Source organism: Cladosporium halotolerans (assembly GCF_011745625.1).
Source record: "Cladosporium halotolerans strain TM138-S3 chromosome Unknown Sca9, whole genome shotgun sequence".
NCBI classification, from domain to species: Eukaryota; Fungi; Ascomycota; class Dothideomycetes; order Cladosporiales; family Cladosporiaceae; genus Cladosporium; species Cladosporium halotolerans.
Genome location: NW_027191460.1, coordinates 200,669 through 223,243, shown reverse-complemented (window position 1 = coordinate 223,243; position 22,575 = coordinate 200,669). Strand labels below are relative to the sequence as shown.

The following is a 22,575-nucleotide window of genomic DNA, read 5'->3' as shown; positions in this document are numbered from 1 at the left end:
TGCCAGGTTCTCAGCCCGACAAGCATTTGCCGGCCCATTCACTACATCTGGACCTGAAAGAAAGTCCACCTGCGCATTCTGACCTTTTCCCACCGGACAAAGAATTGTCTGAGTCTGCTTGTCTCTTCATTCACCACATTCACACAATGAAAGCATTGTCTAGCGATCGCTTTATCGTGCCATCGATATATCGCACAATGGCGTCCGACATGACTAAATAGCACATTCGCCCTAGAAATCCGCACAATCTGCTCAGCACCACCTCCTCACTGCAGTATTCCGGTAATACTTTGCAAGTAGAGAAATCAATACCTTTGACATCAAAGCAAAAGAAGCCGCTACCAACGCCGCCATGCATCTGAGCACGGTTCACAGCAGTCGCTACTATGGTGCGGTCAACGGACCTACAGGATCTCCAGCAGCGTCTTCACCGGCCCTTGTTCGTCGTTATACTGATGGCGCTTCCAATTCTCAGAAGTGGATCGCGATTTTCGCCGTGGTAGGGAGCATCATCGGCGTGGCTCTTCTGATCGCCTTCATTTGGCGTTGCCTCATTGCTCATTCTCCGGGCAAGAAGCGTGCCGCCAGGAAATACCAGAATCAGTGGTATGGCCACTGAGAGAAGATTCCATTGAAATGAGGAGCATCTTCCTCAATTGGGTAGGTATTTTGATCTTTTCGTGAGTCATCCATGTTGACAGAACAGAAAATAATTATCGAAACTCACAAGTCCAACATTTCCTGAAAAGTACTTCAGTTTTCTCGCATCCTTCTCAATCTCCCTCGTCATTGTATTGAATGTCACGATTCTGGATCCGCTAGCCCTGCAGACATGATCCCGTTTTCCACTCTGATCTCGAGAAATGCAGTGCAATACTGACGAAAGCCTGGCACATCACAGTCAAAAAATCGTCACCGCTCTCATTTTTGTAGCACTGTACTATCTATCCTCACGCCACCAGCTGACATCCAGGCACATGATCGCATGGTAACTCGCCGCGATATGGCCGCAGGAGTGCGGGGATCGAGCAAAAGCAAGTGCCAATCGATGCCTTACCAAGAAGTGGCGGCGCGACTTGCAGATGTGACGATCTTGCTTGAAATACATTGATCATCGTGCTCGTCTCGAGAGTAGCACTGTAGCAAAGAAAATGAACAAGTTCGGGCCTCGGAAACATTGAAAGCGCACGTGAATGACATGTGCCCTGTGAAGTCACCGGTTGCGCATCAAAGGATCCGTCGTGGGGAAACGCGGGGATACACCGGCAGAAACCGGGCCGCCGGTTTACAGTTTAGTATTGACGACAACCTAATTGGCGACCTGGGTTTTCACTTCACCATCGCATACACTCTCTGACCTCACGCCATTCTCCAGGAATCTCTTTGCTGCTCCCTTAACGACCGTGTGAACACTCCAAAGCGGTTCTCACACAACGACCCAGTTGACACCCTCGACTCTGCTCACAACTTTACCGGACACGCCGGCAGAGACACGGCGCAGACAGCTCACCTAACATCGAGGCACATAGGCCTTGGTCAGGTCTATTGGAAGGACGAACTGCGCCTAGACCGTGTCGCAGCTCCCTGAAGCATCGACTCGACCAGCAAACACGTCCACAATGCCGACCCAACGGCCGTTCCTCAGCAACTTCCTAGCCGCCTTCCGCTCTCACACCCAGCCTCTCCCCAAATCAGTCGCCTCAATCTCGACAACCTCTGCCGCGGCAGCCTCGACGTCGCCCACACAGACCGTCTGGACATCACAGCCCACAAAGCCACAGCCCTCGAACCCAAGCGCATCCGAGAATGCCGTCTCAAATCCGCGACCCATACAATCGAAAGGACGCGAGCACAGCAGCGCAACAGCCGCTGCCCCGACACATCAAGACAAGCACATCCACCCTGCGCTTCAGCACAACGTAACACCGCAAACACATCTTCCACGCTCTCCGCCAGCAAGCGGCTTACCCGTGTACGGGCCGCCGAACAAGCCACAGCCCTCATACCCCACAGTACAGGAATCAAGAAGAGCGCGTAGAGGTAGCGACAGCAGTTGCGACTCCGGCGGCTTCAGGGACGTACGCGGAGGCGGGGAGAAGTGGTTCATCGGCGGTAAGACTGCGAGCGGAGAGGAGAAGTACTACAAGTTGAGCATGGTACGGAGAGACAGGAGCGCGGATCGGATTAGTACGGATCAGTTGAGTTTATGAGATCTTGTTTGCTGGGGCGTTTCGAATGATGGATTATATGGCACGAGGAACTGGGATTCGGAACGTTACGGAAACGAGTGCTTGGCACCATCGGGTGTACATACTGGCAGCGCCGCTCAAGCATATCCAAGGAGGGCAGTATGGTTTGCGAGAATGACTTCGCAAGTCGAGTTTGAGGTTTTGCGACTGAATGAGGGTGTACATACGAAGAAGATGCCAAAAGTCAGACCGTTTGACGCAACGCATCACTAACGGTTATGAATTTTCAATTACCTCCAGGAAATACACCAGGAAAACGTGTCAAAGGCCTTTCGATCATTCCTTCTAATATATCAGGCTGCATACATGTGTTTGCCTTACCATCACGGTCAAAGTCATGGCCCGCGTCTCCCACCAGTCAAAGCTTGAAGTCCATGCCCTGCCCCACTCGGCCGTTCGAAACACATCCGTCGCACGACGCCTTCTAGCATGCGGTTGAATTCCTTCGCCATGCGCTACGCTCGATGATAGGAACTCAACAGACCGGTCAAGCCGCTTTCTCACAGTCCTTAATTAGAACGCCAACACGACGATCTCTGCTCTTCACGGCTCCTTTTGGTTCTTTCCAACCTGACGGTGTCTCAACTCCGTGGATGTTTCATACTATTCTGGGCACTCCAGAAGACGATATGGTCGCGGTCGGTTCATAATCCATCAGCGGAGTGTGCAGTTCACCGCGTCGCGAAGATCTGCGTGGAGGTTCTTTGCGCTGCCTGCCTTTTGGCATAGTGGACATACCTGCGAAGCCCGGCTGAACAACACAACATCTGCAGCAGCCCGTCTAGGCTCTTGGCAGTCACTCTGTAACATGACCTGTATGATGTACGATCCCACCTCATGATGGCCATCTTCAGAGGCTGTGATAGGATCCTAAGGGAGTTGACAGGGGATGATCGAGCGATCCGTGCACCGTTCTGATGCCCTTCGCCGTCTGAAGAGGCAATCGCAGGTAGCTTGAGCTGCAGTAAGTCGCATGGTGCCGGCGGGAAGAAACATTGGCTGCCTTCTATTTGTACTCTGCTCCCACACTGCCCTTTCCTTCGTCCTTGAACTCCCCCATTTCCAGTTCAACAATCCCCCAGGCTACTCGTACTATCAGCCAAAATGCTCGCCACCTACCTCACGCGGGGCCTTCAACTCATCATGGCCGTCATAGTGCTCGGCATGTCCATCACCGCTGCGAAGTGGCAGGGTGCCGGCTCCGTCCCGGCAACGACAGCTTTCGCAGCTTTCGTCGGTGCGTTTGGCGTCCTCGTCGCGATCATCGGATTAGTCGCCGCCCGCATAGACTCGATACCAAACCTCATTATGGCCGGACTCGACGGCCTGACCTCGGTCCTCATGCTCGCCGGAGGCATCGTAAGTGCACACCCATCACCACCACCTCAAGCCTAACCCAGCTGACGAGAGTTCTAGGCATTCGCCGTCAAACTGTCGGGCATCGACTGCGGCACCAGCGACGAGTACCACAACTCGTTCGATAACGAGCTCGTCAACGGCGGCTGCGTCGAAATCAGAGGCAACACAATCTGCTCGATGGACGGGTGGGAGGAAGTGGCTGGGCGGTGTCGGACTGTCGAGGCGGACGCTGCGTTCTTGTTCTTGGGGTTTGTTGCGTGTGTCGCTGCGGCTGCGCTTTGCTTCATGGCTCAGAAGCGTGGCAGGGCGGTATAGACGTGCAGCGTCGTTGGACTACGGCTTCGCGGGTTAATATCTGTACAATACAAGGGCATTGGTATGATAGTTAATGTTTTTTAAGCATGCTTACACCGGACGGTGCGTCTGTTGTTTCAAGGACTATTCCTGTGTGCAGATCGGCCGGATTGTACGGTTTGTGCTATGTTGATATGATACGTGCCTACTAGGAACCTTTTCGAGATCAGCCCTTCAATGACAACTCTGCCAACAATGGACGGTGATTTAAAACCCCAGCATGGAATGTTAACGCATTTCGAGTTTGAAGATCTCAATTAAATATTCTCATTACATCATGCGATTATTAGGGTATCTAAATTCCTCTTCAATTCCACATCTATTTCTTGAAGACCTGCTCGTGGGTCTGGTTGTTGATGCCGTCGGAGATCTTCTTGTCGTACTTGTCGCCCAGGCCGGCCCTGTCGGTGGCATTGTCAACCTCTTTGAGGAAAGTTAGCCAATGGAACTGTGAAGGCTTTTGGAGAGGAACGCACGAGTGTTGACCTGCTTGTCGGCAAACTTCTCGGCCTTGTCGTTGCCCTTGAGGGCGTCCTTGGCCTTGTCCATGAGTCCAGACATCTTGAAAGTCGGTTGTTGTAGTTGTACGGTGGAAGGTTGTTGTGAATTGAAGTTGAAGGCTTGTCTTGCTAGCGATGAACGATAGGAGAGGACAGTTCCAACGAGCTATATATGGCCTTCTAGCTGTCCCTCTCGACCCAGATGCTTATTGTGCAACGTCATGGTACCCAGGCTAGAGCACAGTAGTGCTAGTTTCACGATACCAGGCTCAGCTATTCCTTGCAACGGCTTTAGTGGTGCCTAGAGACCCTCTGACGATCGTCATCCAATGGCAGTGATCCTTGAGCATTTTGGTGCTGCACGTATGGCGTCAAGTTGCAATCGTAGGGCTAGCCTTCCAAGGCTGGAGATGCCGTCGGTACCGAGCGACTTGCTTTGGTTCCTGGCATTAGATCCACATGACGTTCGGCTTGGTTTGTGCACGAGACGCTCACCAACTTCCGGATGAATCTCTCCCCGAGCACAGATCAACATTGCGTGCAAAACAAGGCAAAGCGATCTGTAGATGATGCAGCTCTCCCCACAGCCTTACGAGGCTGAATGGTCGATCGGCAGATCATATGATCCCCGATCGGCAAGAGTATCATACACAGATGCATCGTGAGCTGCTCCCCGCTGAGCACACTGCTGACGTGTGGAAATCATGTTGTTACAAGTCTGGCAAATGGTATCTACCACCAAGCGAACCTTACAGTACATTTCGTTCACAGTCGCCCACCCATGATAAAGCACAATGACCTATCATTGCCTCATCCCCCACGGATCGCCTCTAGCGTCGTTGCCCGAATCGCACTTCCTGTCCGCAATCCATACATTTACATGGTTGTCCAAGATGCCACAATCCTCACATTTGGCAGATCTTTTGTTCATTGCATCGTAGACCGCGCACAGGACGGTCTCAAGAATGAGCGGCTATAGTATTGTCTGTGAGTATAGCCAATTCGCATGATCTCTCGAGATAAGTGTATATCAGCTTGAGTTGCTGCCATGCTTTCTTCCCCGTGAGTCCCGTCCATAGCCCCCTCTTTGACTTGCTGTCATCGTGCTAGCCTTTTGGCTTCGCTGCGAATTTGACCGTCAAAGCGCCGAGCCGGTGGAGCCCTTCGAGCAAAATGCAACTACCAACAGCAAAAGACTATTCCGACGCGGGGAATTGAACCCCGGCCTTGTCGGCACTGATCTTCTCAGTTCTTGACGAACCGAAGATTGAGAGCGACAAATCCTAGCCACTAGACCACATCGGAAGTGAAGTACTGATTTCAGATGAGGGAGGAACGTAGCTTGGCGTACTTGATCCTGCAACTTGTCAGGGAAAGAGCAAATCCAGCGCGATTAGGAGGTAGTCCAGGGGAAGACTGCGGGGCGGCCTGGCCTCTTGACATTGAAGGATCATAGAGCGTGGGAGCCAAAAATCACCATCAGCGGGCGGTCGATTGAATAAATTGTTCGTATCCGAGAAGGGTATCTGAGAGTCATGCCCGCGAATCTCCTGGGATCATCGAAAAGTCGTTGCTTTTCAGGAACGGTAGCTCGAGTAATTACTACCCTGTGCGTAGGTATTGGACTGGCCTTTGCCCAGTCGGGCGGGCCTCCAGAAAGACCCTGTGTGCACTTTCGTCCCGGTGCTAGGCAATCCCGAAGCCATCTAAGAATCTTACCAGTTCATTGGCCAAAGATATGTTGAAAGGCTCCGGTTGGATAACTCTTGGCCTCCAGCAGTGGCCGGCTGGGGGGGCTCCTTTTTACAGAGCACTCGGTGGCAGCTGAGCTTCACTGTTGTTATTCTCGGTGGGCCTCCAAAACTCGCAGGTTTCTTGTTATGGTCATCCCGTTGCTTTTGCCTTTTCAACCTCCGCCATGACAACCTTCACCACAGCGCCGAACGCCTCCATCTCTTCCTCCACAATCCCGCCTTGGACACTACCACTCAAGTCCACGCTACTGCCAACATAGCATGCACGCGCGGTCTTCCTTGCTAAAAGCTTGGCCATGCGCGTGGTGAAATCCAAAGTTTGTGGAATGGTGTAAAGTGGTGTGCTAAGCGGCTGCGTTGGGTTGTACCGATCAGGTAACGCGTAGACAAACGAACTGAGAGGTGTGGCTTGAGAAGCCGTGTCTGGGGCCGTGGTCGTTAAGAACAGAAGTAGGGTCGGCGAATGCAGTGTAAGTTGGAGATGGAGTTTGGTATGTGGGTTTGACGGGAGGGTGAAAGCAAGCTGAATCGGTTTTGAAGTGGGTGAATGCGTGCCGTTCACAACCGGCTGTGATGATACTGAAGTCGCCATGATTGCGAGGATTGGGTCAGAATGCCAGAGAGTGTGTTTAAGTGGTTGTGTTCAAGGTGTTGCCTCAATCGCGGCCATGTTTAGATGTGAGGTCATGAGGGCGGGCGGTCTTGGCGGGGAAGCGCCGCTTCACTAGAAAGACCAGACGCGGCCTCGCATCCTGACCATCAATCGGTGGCAAGATCCAAGAATCTTGCTCGACGACGTAGGCCGAATGGCTGCTCAGCGCGAAGAGATTGATCCTCTATCAGATCCAGAGGAGAGAAGGGTGCTGCACGCCGCTCTCGACTCGTTCAGGTAGGCCTTCTTCCCTGTCTATTCGTTTCTCGTGACTCCTGTTTCGGCTATTAGCAAAGGACTTGCAATCAATACTGCGAGCAATCACAGCTATAACCACGTGTGTGTCCATAACAAACGCACGTCTCTCAGCTCAAACGTTCCAACCCTTGTCGACATGTTTCTCACATCCCCATCATTTTAGGCAATACCGGCAAGCTGCTCACTACAACATCACCCATGTTCGTCGCCAAGCATTTTATAGCCTCCCAGCAGCTCATGTAGACATCCTCTCCGAGCCTCCATTCTCGCTGCCGCAAACCTTTCGGGATGTGGATGATGCTATCGACTCCAACGCAGAAATAGCCGAGGCGATCCTGGAAGCTGGCCTGACTATGTACGGGATTGACCCGCACGACAAGTCATGGCAAGGTACTGCGACGCCTCGCGACATGGACAAGGCTCGATCAACCATCCGGCAATTGTATCGTGATTGGTCTGATGAAGGCCGTCAAGAATTGAGCAAAGTCTTCGAACCTATTAAGACAACCCTCCATGGATTCCTATCCGACTTCAACACGTCACCGAGCAAAGATCGCTCCGCAAGCCGTGTCCTCGTTCCCGGAGCAGGACTTGGTAGGCTAGTATTTGATCTGGTCGCTGAGGGGTATACCGTGGAGGGTAACGAGATCAGCTATCACCAATTGATTGCTTCTTACTACATCCTCAACGGTACCGGAAAAGCAGAGCAACACACCCTTTACCCATGGGCACTAAACTTTTCCAACCATCTCAGGAGAGAAAATCAGCTCCGTGCCGTAGGCATTCCCGATATTCACCTGGCAGAGTTCCTGGAGTCAACATCGTCTGCATCGGAGCTGCACTACAGCGAACGCATGTCGATGTCTGCTGGTGACTTCTGCGTCTTGTATCGGCAGCCTGAAACCCGGGAAAGCTTCAGTGCCGTAGCGACCTGTTTCTTCATTGACACTGCACCCAACGTCATCAATTATATTGAGACGATCAAGAACTGCCTGAGACCGGGCGGTATTTGGGTGAATGGAGGCCCATTGTTGTGGCACTTTGAATCCTCACCTACTCCAGCAGAAAAACAGGCAGCGAAACATAACAGTGGCAGCGTCGCTGAAGCAGCTGACACGGTCGATCCGAGTGCTTCCAACCAAGGCATTGGTGACCCTGGCTCATTCGAACTCTCAAATGACGAGATGGTTGCTCTTGTGCAGCGTTTTGGTTTCGAGATTCTCCGGCATGAGGAAAGGAGCGACAAAACTGCAGGATACATCTTAGATGACCGGAGTATGCTTACCAACTATTACCGGCCCTCCTTCTGGGTAGCGAGGAAACTTTAGGCTTCATACAAGTTACTACATTAGGACAGCTGCATTAGAGCAGCATTGGATCAATGATGGCATTACGCAGCATAGCAATCAGAGCCATTTGTCTCAATGTCCGGCCCCAGATTCGCTGAGCGGAGAATCACTCGAGTCATGCTCTTCACTTCCCATCTCGCTCGCACCACCTGCTCAATCTCTGCACACTTCCCGCGGCCTTTCTGTTCTTTCATCAAGTTTGTTATTTCTGGGAGCTTTGCAATCATTTTCCTAGCTCTCGTAGCCACAGGGTAGCCTCGTCTTCCGCTGTAGCAGTGCAGCATCGTGCCAACTGAGATAAATTCTCTGTCAAGGCTTGCGTGTAGAGATCGAGCACCCTATTCATGCGGAATATTTCGTCGTTCATGTCCTCATCTGATATGCTGCCTACGTAGGCGTCCTTGACGAAAAGCCAGGATTGCCTAGTACTGCCATCCGGTCCATTTGCCGTGATGGCCCTCTGTAGCTGCTGCACAGGTGTCAGTCTTGTCGGTATCATGCGTGGCTCAGGCAAGTAACGGGAGATGTAGTGTAACTCCATCGCTTGTCCGTTCAGTCAGTTGTGTGGGTAGGATTAGTGACCCTCGCTCCGTTCGTATGCAGCCACCCATCTTATAATATCTTGACTGTTGATGAGTCAACGAGGGAGTTTGTGATCTTCACAAATATTGCCTGACGTCTCACCATTCCTTCTGACACTGTGTCATCGTTTGTGGCAAGCATGCTGGCACGGGATTTGTCCCAGGCAAGCTAGAAGTCGCCATCGCCAGACATGAGTTAAGGACTGGGAGAAATTCAACCTAGCAGACTGGAAATACCAGAAAGCACATTCAACCCTTACGGGTGCTACAGCCTAGCCCTCCAGCTATTGTTACCTGTTCATTACATGATGATATTACCCCAACCCTAACCCTGCGAACCCCACCCCCAGGCAATCATCCAACCCAAGATCCGAGCTTATTGTCAGCAGCAAGCAATATATCGATTCCACTGAATGCAGTTCATCCCTCTTAAGGTTAATAAGATCAGTTGGTGTTCAAAAGCGCTCCGGCACCGCCTAGGATTTTCTGTTCACATGACAGACAGCTGAGTGTCATTCTCACATATAGATTTCACATGATGGTTCTGAAACTTCTCGAATTTTGGCAACTACCTGAAGATCTCTCGTATGCTTATTCAAGGATAGTGACCGGAAAAAAGTTCTCCTGGCCTGGACGCGGACGATCCCTAACATGTTCCCTCCTCGCCGCACGACTGTACACAAGCGAGACGTCAAGATATTCCTAGACCTCCTTTGCCTCAATCGACCATCTTTCCGCGATCAGAGCAATGAGCTTCTCTTCAATCTGTGCCGTTCTCCCTCCGCGAGCTTCTTTTGCCTCATGCCATAAGTCACTGCGCCTCTCTTCGCATTTTAGTTGCTCGACCCAGCACTCAAGGAGCGAGCCAGTGACTCCAGAGTCCATAGCGCGCTGCAGGCGAAGCCCCCAATGCATCCAGGAATCCCGCAAAGAGAAGTATAGCAGCTCCACTGCGTAGTCCAGGCCTTCCTTCAAGTTTTCTTTGCTGATCAGGTGAATCGATGATAGTTCGTGACGAAGAGAGAACTCAGGCGGGTAGTCTGAGGCATTGCTCTCAATAAACCATTTGAGCTGCATCCTTGGAGTCGACATGGTTTTGTGATATGCTTTGTTTGGTGTGAAGATGCGAAGCAGCAAGAAGTAGCTGAAGGAGTTCGTAGTGTATTTGAGCTTAACCGTAATCGTCGGTGAGAGACATGTATTACTTTGAAGTGAATCGTGGATTGGCTGTAGTGTGCATGTCTTCAAGTGGCTTCACTCTGGCATGTGAAACCCCGTGAAGAGTGAAAACATCTCGACTGAGACCGAGCCAGTAGCTGTGCTTAACCGTGAACGACTTCCCAAATTCACTCACCACTAAGGCCAGTAGCAATACTTCCCATTAGCATCTTCAGTCTCATCAATCCAGTCAGCTTTGGCATCAGAAAGTTCTATACAACTGGTGTCATTCTTCCTCGCGAACATATGGCAAAGCATGTGTTGTACCACGGATGTGTCGTACCAGGGAATTGCAGTAGGCATTGCAGGCCGGCTAGAGATGTGCTTACACAGCGGGAAATTTTGCTATTGACGGCTCAACCCTACTGTCAAAGAAAATGTTGCTGTCCATCAATGATGATTATATTGCGTTCAACATCCCTTCTCGAAGGATTCAGCAGCTCAATGCAAAGAAAATGTCTCTCTGACAAAGATTGCCGCTCAATATCATCAAGAGGTGAATAAAATGTATCCATGGCGCAAAAATCACCGAGGAAAATGGCGAAAGCTCTCGTGGCGGCAAAATCGTCAGTCGGGAATTGCAACTGCTTCATCCAGCCAGAGCGGCGTCCGCTTGGAGAACACCGTGCGGGACGACTGGGGACATGCAACCCGATGAAGTCAAAATCATCATCACCAACTGCAAAAGCTTCAGCGAGCAAATAAACAAGATCGCCGTTGCTCGAGGATGGTTCAGGCCGGGCTTATCTGGCCCAACTCGGACGACTCTTGACTTGCACCTCTGTAGCGGCCTCACTGCCCATGAAGCAGCCGAACAACTGGCGATACCATAGAGAAAGCATACGAAAAGGCATTGCACGCTCGCCCCGGGAGGAAAGATACCTCTGATAGGAGTACAGAATGTGGTCTTTGGGACTTGTGGTACGGCGTACTACACGCTGCAAAGCAATCTCCATGGAATGATGCAGGTAATGACAACCAGGACAAGCTGCTCGAGCTCTTGCGTACGCTCAAAGCACGTCCGGATCCCAGCTCACCAGAGACCTTGCCGCCAGCATTAGCAAACGACTGGGTCTTCAAAGACCGCAAGCTCTGGAGCGCGCTCACACTGATCGGACCCAGCGCTCGCGAGACATGGAACGATGCGCCTGGATGCGGCGCCGGTTGTACAGAGCCGAAGGTTGAAGCATGGGGCATTGTCAGTGCCTTCGTGGCACGCCTGAGCCTTTCAGGAATCAGAGACATCTGGTTACAGGGCATGTGGGCGGTGCGGGATGCGGCAGAGTCTCAGAACTGCTGGGGCAAAGAGGTCGTCGACGAGCAAGGTGTCAGAGTTGACTTTCGTGTAGCGCTTGTGGGGCTGAAGGGAGCAGGGCGAGAAATGTGGCAGAAGCGTTGCGATGGAGAGCCGGCCGGGGAAGTGCATGTTGACATCAATGTGAACAGCAAGGCATGTCCCTGGTATGGCGCTGAACAGTTTCCGAGAACGATGATCTCCAAGGCGAAATGGAGCTATTGGAAGAGACGATTCGAAGGCGTGATAAAGTCCGATGGAGAGAAATGATGTGAAAAAGAAAAGCAGCTTGCTCAAGAGGTAAGGGCATCAATGGAAGGTTTTGAGAACGTCGGGCCGGGTGAGCGAAAGGGTGGCATCGGACCATGGAACGAGGATGGCATCGAACGAGCATGAGTGCCTGCTGGCATTATCGCATCAACATTTCAGTGAATACGAAAGTCGATCGGAAGTATAAAGAAACTGCCTAAAGCAACTCAAGCAGAGCAGAAGTATTGGCTTGATTCCCGACACGCCTCCTCTCATGCCAAACGCCTCAAGACCTGGAGCAAGAATTGGGTATATTCGCAGAACGCTCTTGAACTCCCCCTCAATCCTCAAAAAACTCAATGCGTATGCAGGACCAACGGCTGTCTTCGGTCCGCCAAACACCTTGCCCGCGCCTGGCGTAAAACTTGCATGCGACTCAGGGTGACATTGGGCGCTGACTTACCTGCAGGTGTTGTTGCTCTGGTGAACCTGTGATTGTCTGTTGTCTTCGTTAGCCAGCAGATGTGTCAGTAGAAAATAAACGTTTGCTCATAAAGGGTTTCGCCAACAGCTGTCGGGCTGAGTGCCTGGCAACTTCGGAGCGTCGGTGATTAATTGGTGGGTCTTGGCCTGCGAGGACGGAGCAAACCATCAACATGAGGAGTAGCAAAGACAATCCTACGAGGATCGAACCTTCTTCAGCTCAGGCTCATCGGAGGCGTCGAGCTCGTCGGACTCAGCGAAGGTGCGCTTGCCATTCGGTGACTTCGGGGCGGCAATTTCGGCTTGTGACACCTTTCTCGCTTCGTGCTGCTCGTAGGTATCATCATCGAAGTCGATATCGTCCTCGTTGCCGAAATCGATATAGTCCACGTCATCGGCGGCAAGCTCCTCACCGGTTTGAGCCTTGTGCTCACCCTCAGACGGGCGAGAGGCATCGTTGTGTGAAGCGATGTTGGCGTGAGGATCATCTTGGACTTCGCGCTGAACCATATCCTCTTCGACACCGAGCTCGGGGCCAGAAGAGCCTGCAGGATTCTCTTGGGGCGGGTCATGGGACTTCTCGTTTGCAGAAGCCTGGAAGCCCTCCGACAGCTCGTTATCGACCGTCTTGTCGAGCTGCTCGTTGCTTTCGCCACCAGCAACATCGGAGTCAGCACTTAAGCTAGCAGTGGAGTCCTGCACGGCTTCGGCATTCTGCTGCCGAGAAGTTTCGCTAGCCTTTGCGTCTGCGTCTTGCTGGAGATGGGCATCCGTGATGGGCACGGTGCTGTCGCCGGCTTCGACACCAGGGTGTCCAGCATCGATCGCTTCACTGTCAGGTGCAGTGAGGAAAGTAGAAAACTCGTCGTCATCATCTGTGCAAAGCTCTGAGAGTTGACTGGTCAGGGTGGAATCGTCCCAGTCGATAAGGTCTTCGTCGTTGTACTCACCAGCGATACCATTCGCCGTATCTGCATGAAGCGTCGTCGAGCTTGCCGCAGAGATTTCCTTTGAATCTTCTTCCTGATCCTCACGAACACCAGCGACCCCGCACCCAGCCTCGACTTCAGTAGCCGTTGTAGTCTGGTCAGCTTCTCCGTCAAAGCTGGCGTTGGCTACATCAACTTTCACCTGCGACTGATCCGTCTCGCTTTGGTCATACTGCAGCGAATGCGCTTCATTTGCAGCGTGGGCATTGTTGATGGTAGTGCTGGGGTGATCAGCTTCCGCAGAAGCGTCGTAGCCCGCCTGATCGGTCTCCTCATAGTGATCGTATTCGTCCTGAGCGCCGTGACCACCTTCTGTATTTTCGTAAGATGTGTCGTACTCGTGGTAATCAGCCTCAGTAAGCTCAAAACCGGCAGCGTCATTTTGTCCTTCGTGTTGTTCCTCATGTTGTTCCTCTGCTGTAGTGGTGTCTCCATACAGCGTTGGGTCATCATCTCCATCTTGGTAATACTCTTCAAAATTCTCCGGCACCTCATCGGCTGAAACATCAATAAAGCTAGAGATACCTTGACCACCAGCAGCCGCTTGCTTAAGCATAGCAAGGTAGCTGGAGAACTTGGGTTGCATGGATAGGTGCAGCCAGAATGGTGGAATAGTCTGTGCTTCGTCATTGACATACAGTTGCTTGTAGACCTCAAGAATCTCGTCGAGACTGGTGTTGAAAGCCGACGGCGAGTTCTGTGAAGACGGTCAGCATAGACTCTCGTAAGGACTTGACTTATAGGGCGTGTACGTACCTCGATGATTGACAAGCCCATGCCGTCAAATCGGAGCACAAACTCCTGCGTCTCCGGAATATCTTCACCAACTTTCAAGGCGAGGCGGTACCTACAACTGTTAAGGAGATCGGCCAAAGCAACACTGGCCAAATTATCGTCTTTCAGGAGACCCTCCGGTTGCTTTTTGGACTTGAAGAGAGGCCACTCCCAATCCCCGTACTGCACCATCATCGGGTGAAGGCCTGTATCAGTAGGCGTGCCTGGTGCATCAACGCCTGCATCAAGGGATGTGTCAAGAGGCGCAGGGGCGGGGACACTGGTGAGCTGCTCTGGAGACTCTTGCGGAAGCTCTGGGAACGGCTCTTCGACAGCAGTGGCGGCGAGATCATTCTCCTGTTGCTCGTCAACCCTGGCAGTGGCAGCTTCTCCTTGCTCGTCGCCTGTAGGGACCAGCTCAGCTTCTGCCTGAGCACTTTCGTCCTCAAGGGGTTCTGCAACATTTCGCTCAGTCTCGATTGCAGGAGACTGCTTGACAGAGCTGACATGTTCAGCAGCTGGGACAGGCTCAACTTCAGGTTCTGCAGGTGCAGACTCTGCACTGGTGGTGGGGAGAGGGTCCGTTAAGCCAGCATCTTCCGGATGGGGGACCTGATCAACGACGGCCTCTTCAACCACAGCGATGTCTGATCCATGCACTGAAGCCTCAGGTTGACGGGCAACCTCATCATCCACTTCTTCAAATTCAAGATCTGCGGATTCTGGGTCTCCGACAGTGATCTCGGGCGCTGATGGTTCAAAATCTGCGTGATCGTGGGATTCGGTAACATCTTGGTATTCATCGTCGCCATAATCGATCAACTCGTCATCAGGATCGGCCTGCTCGTACGCAGCGGCATCGAAGTCATCCTGCATCTCCTGCTCTGGCACGTGGATCCCCTCTTGCGGAGGAGAGGCATCGTCTTCCATCATGTCATCAGTTGCGGTCCCAGGGCGGGGCTGCTCATTGTCCTCAATCATGCGTTCGTCGTCAGTGAGCTCGACGCCACCGGGGTGGTCATCAAAATCGATGTCGATGTCGTCATCGTCGTTGTATGCAGGGTTGGCAGGCGAGGACATCTCCATGTTGTCTTCGGCGGCGGGCGCGTGGAGCGAGGGGAAGCTGGCGGCAGTGGCCATGTCGGTCGGTTTTGGGGCACGAGGGCCCTGATGCTGTGGTTTTGCGAGGTCAAGTGAGTCACAGACTGTGATTCGCGGGGTAAGAGGTAATTATTGGAAAACGGTGCGTGTTTTCGTAGGGTCGAAGGCGCGTCGCGCGTGTGGTGTTCAGAGGAATTATTGACGTGAAGCCGATCTGAAAGCGGAAAGGTAAAGAGCGCGCGCAGCTGCTGACGGAAGGAGCCGTGAACCCTGCCTTGGCGTACGCGCTGCGCGCCTCAGGCATTCGATCGGGCTTGCGACAACTGGCTGTTGAACGCAGGAGATGGTGGTGACAGCAACGCTCGAGGGGTAATCTGCTAAGGGGAGACCACCACAACAATCTACAAGGCCATCGCAGCGGATTTGCATCCCTCTTACAGATCAAGCCCTTGACCTGAGAACTTGCCCAAGATGGTAAGAAGAACAGACGCCTTTCTTCCCCACGGCAACCCAATGCTCACCAAAAGGTATAGGTTGTGCTCTCAGCGGCGATTACCACCCGCTCAGGGAAACCGATTCTCGCGAGGCAGTTTCGCCAAATGCAGCGATCTAGAGTCGAAGCTCTTCTGGCATCATTTCCCAAACTCGCCGACACCGCCTCGCAACACACTACCGTCGAGCAGGACAATGTCCGCTTTGTGTACCAGCCTCTGGACGAGCTCTACATGGTCCTGATAACCAACCGACAGTCGAACATTCTCCAGGACATCTCCACATTGCACCTCTTCGCGCAGGTGGTTGGTTCCATATGCAAGAGTCTGGATGAGCGAGAGATCACACGGTGCGCTTTCGAGCTGCTGTCTGCTTTCGATGAGGTTGTTACGCAAGGATACAGGGAGAACCTCACGCTCAGCCAGATCAAGACATTTTTGGACATGGAATCGCATGAGGAGCGCATCCAGGAGATCATTGCGCGCAACAAGGAGCTCGAAGCCACAGAGGAACGCAAGCGGAAGGCCAAGCAGCTCGAGATGCAGCGCAAGGAGATGAGCCGCGCTGCTCGCATGGGTGGTGGTACCGCGATGCCTCGCCAGACTTCATATCCCACATACACACCTCCACCTGCCGCACCCTCAATGCCGGACACCTACGACTCCTACAACGCCGCGAAGAACGAGAAGTTCAGCAAGCCATTGGCAACAAGAGGAAAGGGTATGCAGTTGGGCAAGAAGAACAAAACTGGCAGTATGTTCGATAAGGTGCGCGGCGACTTGGGTCCCGAGGCCGAAGCAAATGTTCCTTTGGCCGGCGTGCCCGCACAACAGGCGGCTCCAGTCCAGCCTACCGTTGCGGCTCGCACCTCGACGAGCGGCGACGGTATCAGTGTAATCATCGCCGAAGCCATTTCCGCCAAGCTCAGCCGTGAAGGTGCCGTCGAGTCGTTCGAGATTAAGGGCGATCTTCAACTGCGCATCTCAGACTCGAGCTTGACACAGGTCAAACTCAACCTTGCGATGGGCGACACTAAAGGTGCCCAGCTCAACGCTCACCCTAAAGTCGACAAGGCTGCTTTCAAGAACAACAGCATCGTTCAGCTCACCGACACAAGCAAGGGCTTCCCCGCCAACAACTCTATCCAAGTTGTGCGCTGGCGCCTTGCTGCTAAGCCAGATGATGTCCAAGACCCGCCCATCCGCTTCACCGTTTGGACGTCTGAGTCCAGCGCAAACACATACAGTATCACCGTCGAGTACGAGCTTACTGGCTCCGATCCGCTCAGGGACGTCGTTGTCACCATCCCCTACGCGACCTCCGAGCCTTCCGTTTCGTCATTCGACGCCGCCTACGAAGTCAGCGGTGATAGCATCGACTGGACCATTGGCGATGTCGATGACAGCAATGCATCTGGCTCTTTCGAGTTTGAGGCGCAGGCTGGCAGCGAGGACGAGTTCTTCCCGATCAACGTGCGCTTCACTAAGAGCCAGCCATGGGTGGACGTCGACGTCAGCAGCGTGGAGCTACTGAACATGGACCAGGACGTTGGATTTGCTAAGGAAATCAGAAGTGTGGCTGAGAGCTACCAGATCGTGTAAACAAGATCTGCGCAAGTCAAATGGGCGCAACGGGGTTAGAGTGGGTACGATCGGGATTTGAAGCGGTTTATTAGATGAAAATTCGGAGAGTTCGAATCATGAAAAGAGACATTGTTCACGTACTAACCGAGCTTTTCGGATGCCCAAGTACGATCTCCTTCGGGTCGTGTGATGTGAAGTCCATCCACCGCCGAAACACGGCGTCTTTTTCGCATCACGATGAACTATATGAAGAACAATGAGGAGGTAATGACAGAAAGGCTACCACCATTTCACCATCTTGACCTCAGTTGCTGACCTCTGCAGAAAGAGACACAGCACATCATTGTCGAGACAGTGCGTTCCAACGAATTGGCATTGACTCTGCACGATCACTCCGCGCCGTTGCGACATTTGCAATCCTCGCAGCCACCTCTCTTGCAGTTTTTCTCGACATGCCAGTGATTGGTGTAATGGAACCGATCCGTGTAGTCGTTACCGTGACACTTGAGCTGAGTTCAGACGGCAGGTCAGTGAAATCTTCGACCAGAGTCTCACTGAAAGTAGACGTTGCTATATAAAAAGCGTTGTGGATGTCTTCGGGCTAGAGTTGGGCCTTACAAGATTGCCGTCGCTTCCTGGGCCGCAAGTGAGGAGGCCTTTGTTTTCGTCTTCACAGTGGGATCCGGCGTACTTTGGGCCTCTGACGCAGATGGCGGCCGTGGTACAGGATGTGAACAAGAGCAGGGAGAAAGTAGCCATGTAAGCAAGATTAAAATGCATATTGACTTCTTAGGAGGGCGTGAATGTGGATTGGTCCAGTGGATTTGAATAGGTAGTGAAGACAAAATCTCCGTACAGATCAAGAGAAAGGGTCAGCCGACTTATATGCACGATCTGAAGGTCACATTCGAATTGGAAAATACACAGAAGTATGTAAATTGATACTGGAGGGATCCTGTACCACCTCAGGAGGGTAATCATCCTCAAGCTAAGGCCGTGTGATGTTGCAGAAAAGGTAGGTCAGCCTATCGAAAGGGTTGGGGCGCGCACACCAGAAGGGTATCATCCACATTAGCAGGCAGATCCTCCTTCTGATCAATACAAAAGTGCATATGCTGTGGTCATGGAGCTGTACTGTGCGTGTGCAAGAATCCTGAAGGATGCAGATAATTGCAGATCTTCGCAGAAGCATAGCATCTGCTCCGAGCGTGGGTGTTGATCGAGGTCTCACTGGCTGGTAGACCAATGTAGTAATCTGTGATGAGAAGTGACTTTGATAGCCACCTGCACCATGTTGCCAGTTAAGGCTCGGGTTGAAGTGGGACGCGAAAGTCACATGAGAGCGCGCTGATCGCTGTCGCGCTTGAGAAAGCTGCCGCGTCGCTCTCTCCAGCGCCAGCAATTCACAAACCTCACTTTAGTAGTCCGGACTGGACATCCCTCTACCACCTACTCAGGATGGAGGCGTCGTTGCCACCGCGGCAATTACCCTCATTTGCCTCGAAGTCCTCTTCTGCACCCATCAACACCGATCTCAGCGTTCTTTGCTCCCCGCACGACCTCATAGCCATTGTCACCGCCGACAGCGACATAGTCGTCTACCGCCTAAATGGCCAGATCGCTTTCACGGTGAAATGCAAAGACCCCGACGAGCTTTCAGTCTCAGCCGCGCAGTGGAAGCCAGACGGGTCGCTTCTTGCGATAGGATGGAGCGACGGGAGCTGGGGTATACATGATGGCGGGAGTGGAAAATTGGTCGCAGAAGGCAGAGTCGTCGGCAGCGAAGGAGGAGACGAATGGAAAATGGATCTGGAGCCTGGCTGGGGAGTAGACGACGATGAGCAAGAAAAAGTGGCTATCGCTGGGTTCGGTTGGGAAAGCCATGATGTTCCTGTGTCAAAAGCGAGGGCCGATGCCTTTGCGTCTAAAGGTGAGCTGAATACAGAAGGCTGGGCAGACGGTCTGAAGGATGATGAGGACTATGAGGACGAAGCAAAAGATGGCAATGTTTCTGGGCGGCTAGCCGATCTTCCTCGGGCGATCACAACTCTGGACATCTCAAAGATACTGCCTAGACTGAGTGCGATACCTTCACATGGCCTGAGGTCAGGCCCCGAAGGCGCAAGGTTCGCAACACAAGCGGCGACGGACGGTGTATTTGAAGTCAAGAAAAACGATGCTACCGACACCGTGGACGTGCTCATGGTGTACACAAACTCAGGAGACGTGAGAGTCTTGCTCGACGATACAGTTCCTATAGGATCGTTCAACATTGACTCAAGCCCACTGAAGCACGCCTCTCATCCTTGCACCGGCTCTCGTGTGCTGCTATCCCGAACGGCAGAGGAGCTGCTTCAGTTCCACACTCAAGACCTGCCTCTTGCAAGTCTGGGGGGACCTCTTCTACATGTCATTGCGAGAGACACAAAGCGCATTCAGTCTACCCTTGCCTACATCACGCAAGTGGTTCGGTGCATTACGCATGATTACGCGACCGAACTGCAATTTCCGACACGCCTTACGAACAACATAAACATGACCTTGTCTGAAGCAGATCAACCACAAGGAGACCTGAAGTACAACCTCTGCCACTTAGCTATGACGGGCCAGTTCACACCGATCATGCTCGAATGGCTTACCGATATCGTCAAGGAACCGAATCACAAGCGATGGGACACAGCCACAGGAGGCATGTACTCTCGCATCCAATCGCACATCTTCGTCAATCTAATGCCCGCTCTCGACCGCATGAGCATAGCGGTATGCTCGCTTCGCGGTCAAGCCGAGCTACACAAAGACAGCGTTGTTTTTGGTGTAGAGTCATCCCTATTCAGCAACATCCTCGAGGGCATCGATGCATTGCGACTCGTGGCGCAAAGAGTTCAGTTGGTCTGCATTCACGAATGGCAGCAGTTCCGAGCTTTCAGCAAGTGGCTTCGCGTCCAGATTGAGATTGGCACCGCAGGACCTTTCTCGAAGAGCGCCTTGGAGACGGAAGAGAAAGAGGCAATGGGTATTGATCATGGGCTCGTGCTTGCCTACATCAAGGAGACTATGGGCTACAGCAAGCTGAACAGCTACGTACAAAAGCTGTCCGAGCTGAGGGGCGTGATCGACCGCGATGATTTCTTCAAACACCCACTAATGCAGCAAACGGGTTACAATGCCACGAGGGAGGCAATCAAGAAAACAGACGGCCTGATCACTGCCACTGGACAGGGCAATGCCACCTTAGCGCCGCTCAATCTGCAAGCAATTGCAGTATCCCTCACTGGACATGTTCGCACCGTATTGGATCGCATCACTACATGGCAAAGCCGGATGCTGCCACCACCCGCCACCTACGAGCTGCCCGACGACTTCCCAAGCTCCTCAATGGTATGTGACATGCGTATGATGGCACGTGATGGCAGCGACCTGTCCGTCGGCGTTCTGGCAATAGACAACAATAACCTGTACCTGCGGCTAGAGCACGCCGAACGCGACAGCATCACGTATTCCGGCGAGGAAGACACCCTATGCGAGCTTTTGGATGCGAAATTCGTTTCCGACAAGTGCTGCATATTCTTACGAAAGTCTCGCGAGGACGGCACCTTGTCTCTCACCGTTGCGCTCTTGAACGGCGATTCTCTGTCAAAAGAGGCTCCTATTCACCATTTTGACCCCGAGGAATCTTTCAGACCAGAGAAGCTCCTGCTGGGCGGTCGAAAGGGCAAGGAAATCTGCGTGGTTTTCGGCGACAGAGGTAAGGCCTGGAGAATATTCGACATGTCAAGAAAGCAAGTGGATGCCGCACTCGCTGAAGGTGGACTCTCCGACCGCGTGGATGAAGGGATGATCTTCTGATTAATAATGAAGCGAAATATTCTCGACCGCTCCAAACCTGATATAGTGCAAACATCGTCACTTGTGCGGCGTCGTAGCGTGCCAGAGTTACGCATTGTTAGGCGTATCAGCAATTTTCCAGCCGAAACCTTTCTGCCCAAGCTGGCAACCAAAAAGTAAAAGTCTCCTTCCCCTTGTGGAAGTTGCAAGGGTCTGGTACCCTGAGTTTTGTTCTGAGTACGACGCGAACTCTTTCTCCTCGTCGTTCCCGTGTTGCCCGTCCTAAGGCACAACTTGTTTCACATTGGCTGAGTCAATCTGGTGGGCCATGGGGGTCTCGGCAGGGTCGAAGGTACCGGAGTACAGACCGACAAGCCCAAGGTAGCACGACTCAACGATGATAGCTAGGGGGCCGGTCAACGCGATGGAGCGTAGTCCGTGGGTTTATCATCATCATATCGTCGCCGTCTGTGGGACATGCCGGAGTTTATGAGGGCCCGTCGCCAATTAGCGATTCCGTGATCTGGCCAAGCCACGGCTGGGTGCAGCGGAGGTAGATTTGCGCTAGCCAACAAACTCGACATTAGGCTGCAGGGGCAGATTGTGGCAGAGGCCAGATATAGCTGGACACGCGATATATGAGCGAAAAGGGCGGTATTCGCCTACCTTTCCGTGCCTGGCCGCCGTCGCTCTCCCTCGGCGCCGTCGCCTAAGAGTGTCTGGAAATCTGGAGAAAGTCTGGTATCCGCAAGGAGGGGCAGCATCCTAGCGTGAGCTCGGACAGTTCACATGTCGATCGGGCGGAGGGCCTCGTGTGCTGATCAGGAGCGGGCAGGGCAAGGACAGTCCCATGCGTAGCAGCCGAGAAGTGCAAATGCCATGTTTGACGTGGCGAGCGCAACGAGACAGCATCAGGCCAGCAGCGGCCGCGAGTCCATGCACTTCTATAGCAGCGTGTCTCGACTCGGAGGCCGTGGGGATGGCAATCGTAGAATTCGATGACGCCTGCGAGGCCTAATCGAACGGTACCGCATTGCAGATGCACGCAAAGACGCCCGGTGATAGCGACTATTGGCTGACAAGCAGTAATCCGCCGCCCGCCGCCCCAGTCGATCCCGGCGAATCGGTTCGCCCTGGCGTGTGGGCTGCCCGACAGGCCTCCCACGCGGCCACGGCGGCCTTCGCTTGGATTTGACAATGCTTTAGTTAGCGACCGCGGGCGCTCCTCGTCCACCGGCACGCAATAATCCTCCTATGCCGCCCCAGCCGGCCGCCGCCGCTTTGGAAGGCTCGCTGAGGGCTCGCTGCCATGCGCGGTGGGCTCTGCTCCTCCTCGCGTGTGGATACGTGGTGGCACGCTGCCAGCCGGCCGCGATTGGATCCCAGCGCCCTCGCTCAGACCATCCGTCGATGGCATTCCCGCTATCCGCAACGGCATCTCCACGCCAACAGCTGCCTGCCAGCCTCTACCTTGCCCACTGCTACCGTAACGGAATGCCATGCCCGGCCAC

General features: G+C 53.1%; 7 protein-coding genes across 7 annotated transcripts; 5 read left to right on the top strand and 2 right to left on the bottom strand.

Moving 5' to 3' along the window:
- Positions 1-1,619: 1,619 nt before the first annotated feature.
- On the top strand, positions 1,620-2,210 carry WHR41_03518 (uncharacterized protein; the record flags this gene model as incomplete). Its single annotated transcript, XM_069372124.1, has 1 exon — positions 1,620-2,210. One exon carries the CDS (start codon positions 1,620-1,622, stop codon positions 2,208-2,210), a length of 591 nt encoding a protein of 196 aa, XP_069230944.1.
- An 843-nt stretch (positions 2,211-3,053) lies between these two features.
- On the top strand, positions 3,054-3,998 carry WHR41_03517 (uncharacterized protein). Its single transcript, XM_069372123.1, has 2 exons — positions 3,054-3,608; positions 3,666-3,998. The coding sequence occupies exons 1-2, from the start codon at positions 3,354-3,356 to the stop codon at positions 3,921-3,923; spliced, it is 513 nt and encodes a 170-aa protein (XP_069230937.1). The 5' UTR covers positions 3,054-3,353; the 3' UTR covers positions 3,924-3,998.
- Positions 3,999-4,198: 200 nt separating this feature from the next.
- WHR41_03516 (uncharacterized protein) lies at positions 4,199-4,839 on the bottom strand. Its single transcript, XM_069372122.1, has 2 exons — positions 4,439-4,839; positions 4,199-4,385 (listed from the first exon to the last, which is right to left on the bottom strand). The coding sequence occupies exons 1-2, from the start codon at positions 4,521-4,523 to the stop codon at positions 4,282-4,284; spliced, it is 189 nt and encodes a 62-aa protein (XP_069230938.1). The 5' UTR covers positions 4,524-4,839; the 3' UTR covers positions 4,199-4,281.
- Positions 4,840-6,976: 2,137 nt separating this feature from the next.
- WHR41_03515 (uncharacterized protein) lies at positions 6,977-8,551 on the top strand. The gene is made up of 2 exons (XM_069372121.1): positions 6,977-7,105; positions 7,290-8,551. Exons 1-2 carry the CDS (start codon positions 7,023-7,025, stop codon positions 8,452-8,454), a joined length of 1,248 nt encoding a protein of 415 aa, XP_069230935.1. The 5' UTR covers positions 6,977-7,022; the 3' UTR covers positions 8,455-8,551.
- Positions 8,552-11,947: 3,396 nt separating this feature from the next.
- WHR41_03514 (uncharacterized protein) lies at positions 11,948-15,355 on the bottom strand. Its single transcript, XM_069372120.1, has 3 exons — positions 14,046-15,355; positions 13,251-13,986; positions 11,948-13,187 (listed from the first exon to the last, which is right to left on the bottom strand). The coding sequence occupies exons 1-3, from the start codon at positions 15,201-15,203 to the stop codon at positions 12,496-12,498; spliced, it is 2,586 nt and encodes an 861-aa protein (XP_069230936.1). The 5' UTR covers positions 15,204-15,355; the 3' UTR covers positions 11,948-12,495.
- A 150-nt stretch (positions 15,356-15,505) lies between these two features.
- Positions 15,506-17,383, top strand: WHR41_03513 (uncharacterized protein). Its single transcript, XM_069372119.1, has 2 exons — positions 15,506-15,638; positions 15,698-17,383. Exons 1-2 carry the CDS (start codon positions 15,636-15,638, stop codon positions 17,255-17,257), a joined length of 1,563 nt encoding a protein of 520 aa, XP_069230941.1. The 5' UTR covers positions 15,506-15,635; the 3' UTR covers positions 17,258-17,383.
- Positions 17,384-18,697: 1,314 nt separating this feature from the next.
- WHR41_03512 (uncharacterized protein) lies at positions 18,698-21,085 on the top strand (the record flags this gene model as incomplete). Its single annotated transcript, XM_069372118.1, has 1 exon — positions 18,698-21,085. One exon carries the CDS (start codon positions 18,698-18,700, stop codon positions 21,083-21,085), a length of 2,388 nt encoding a protein of 795 aa, XP_069230942.1.
- Between the last annotated feature and the right edge of the window lie 1,490 nt (positions 21,086-22,575).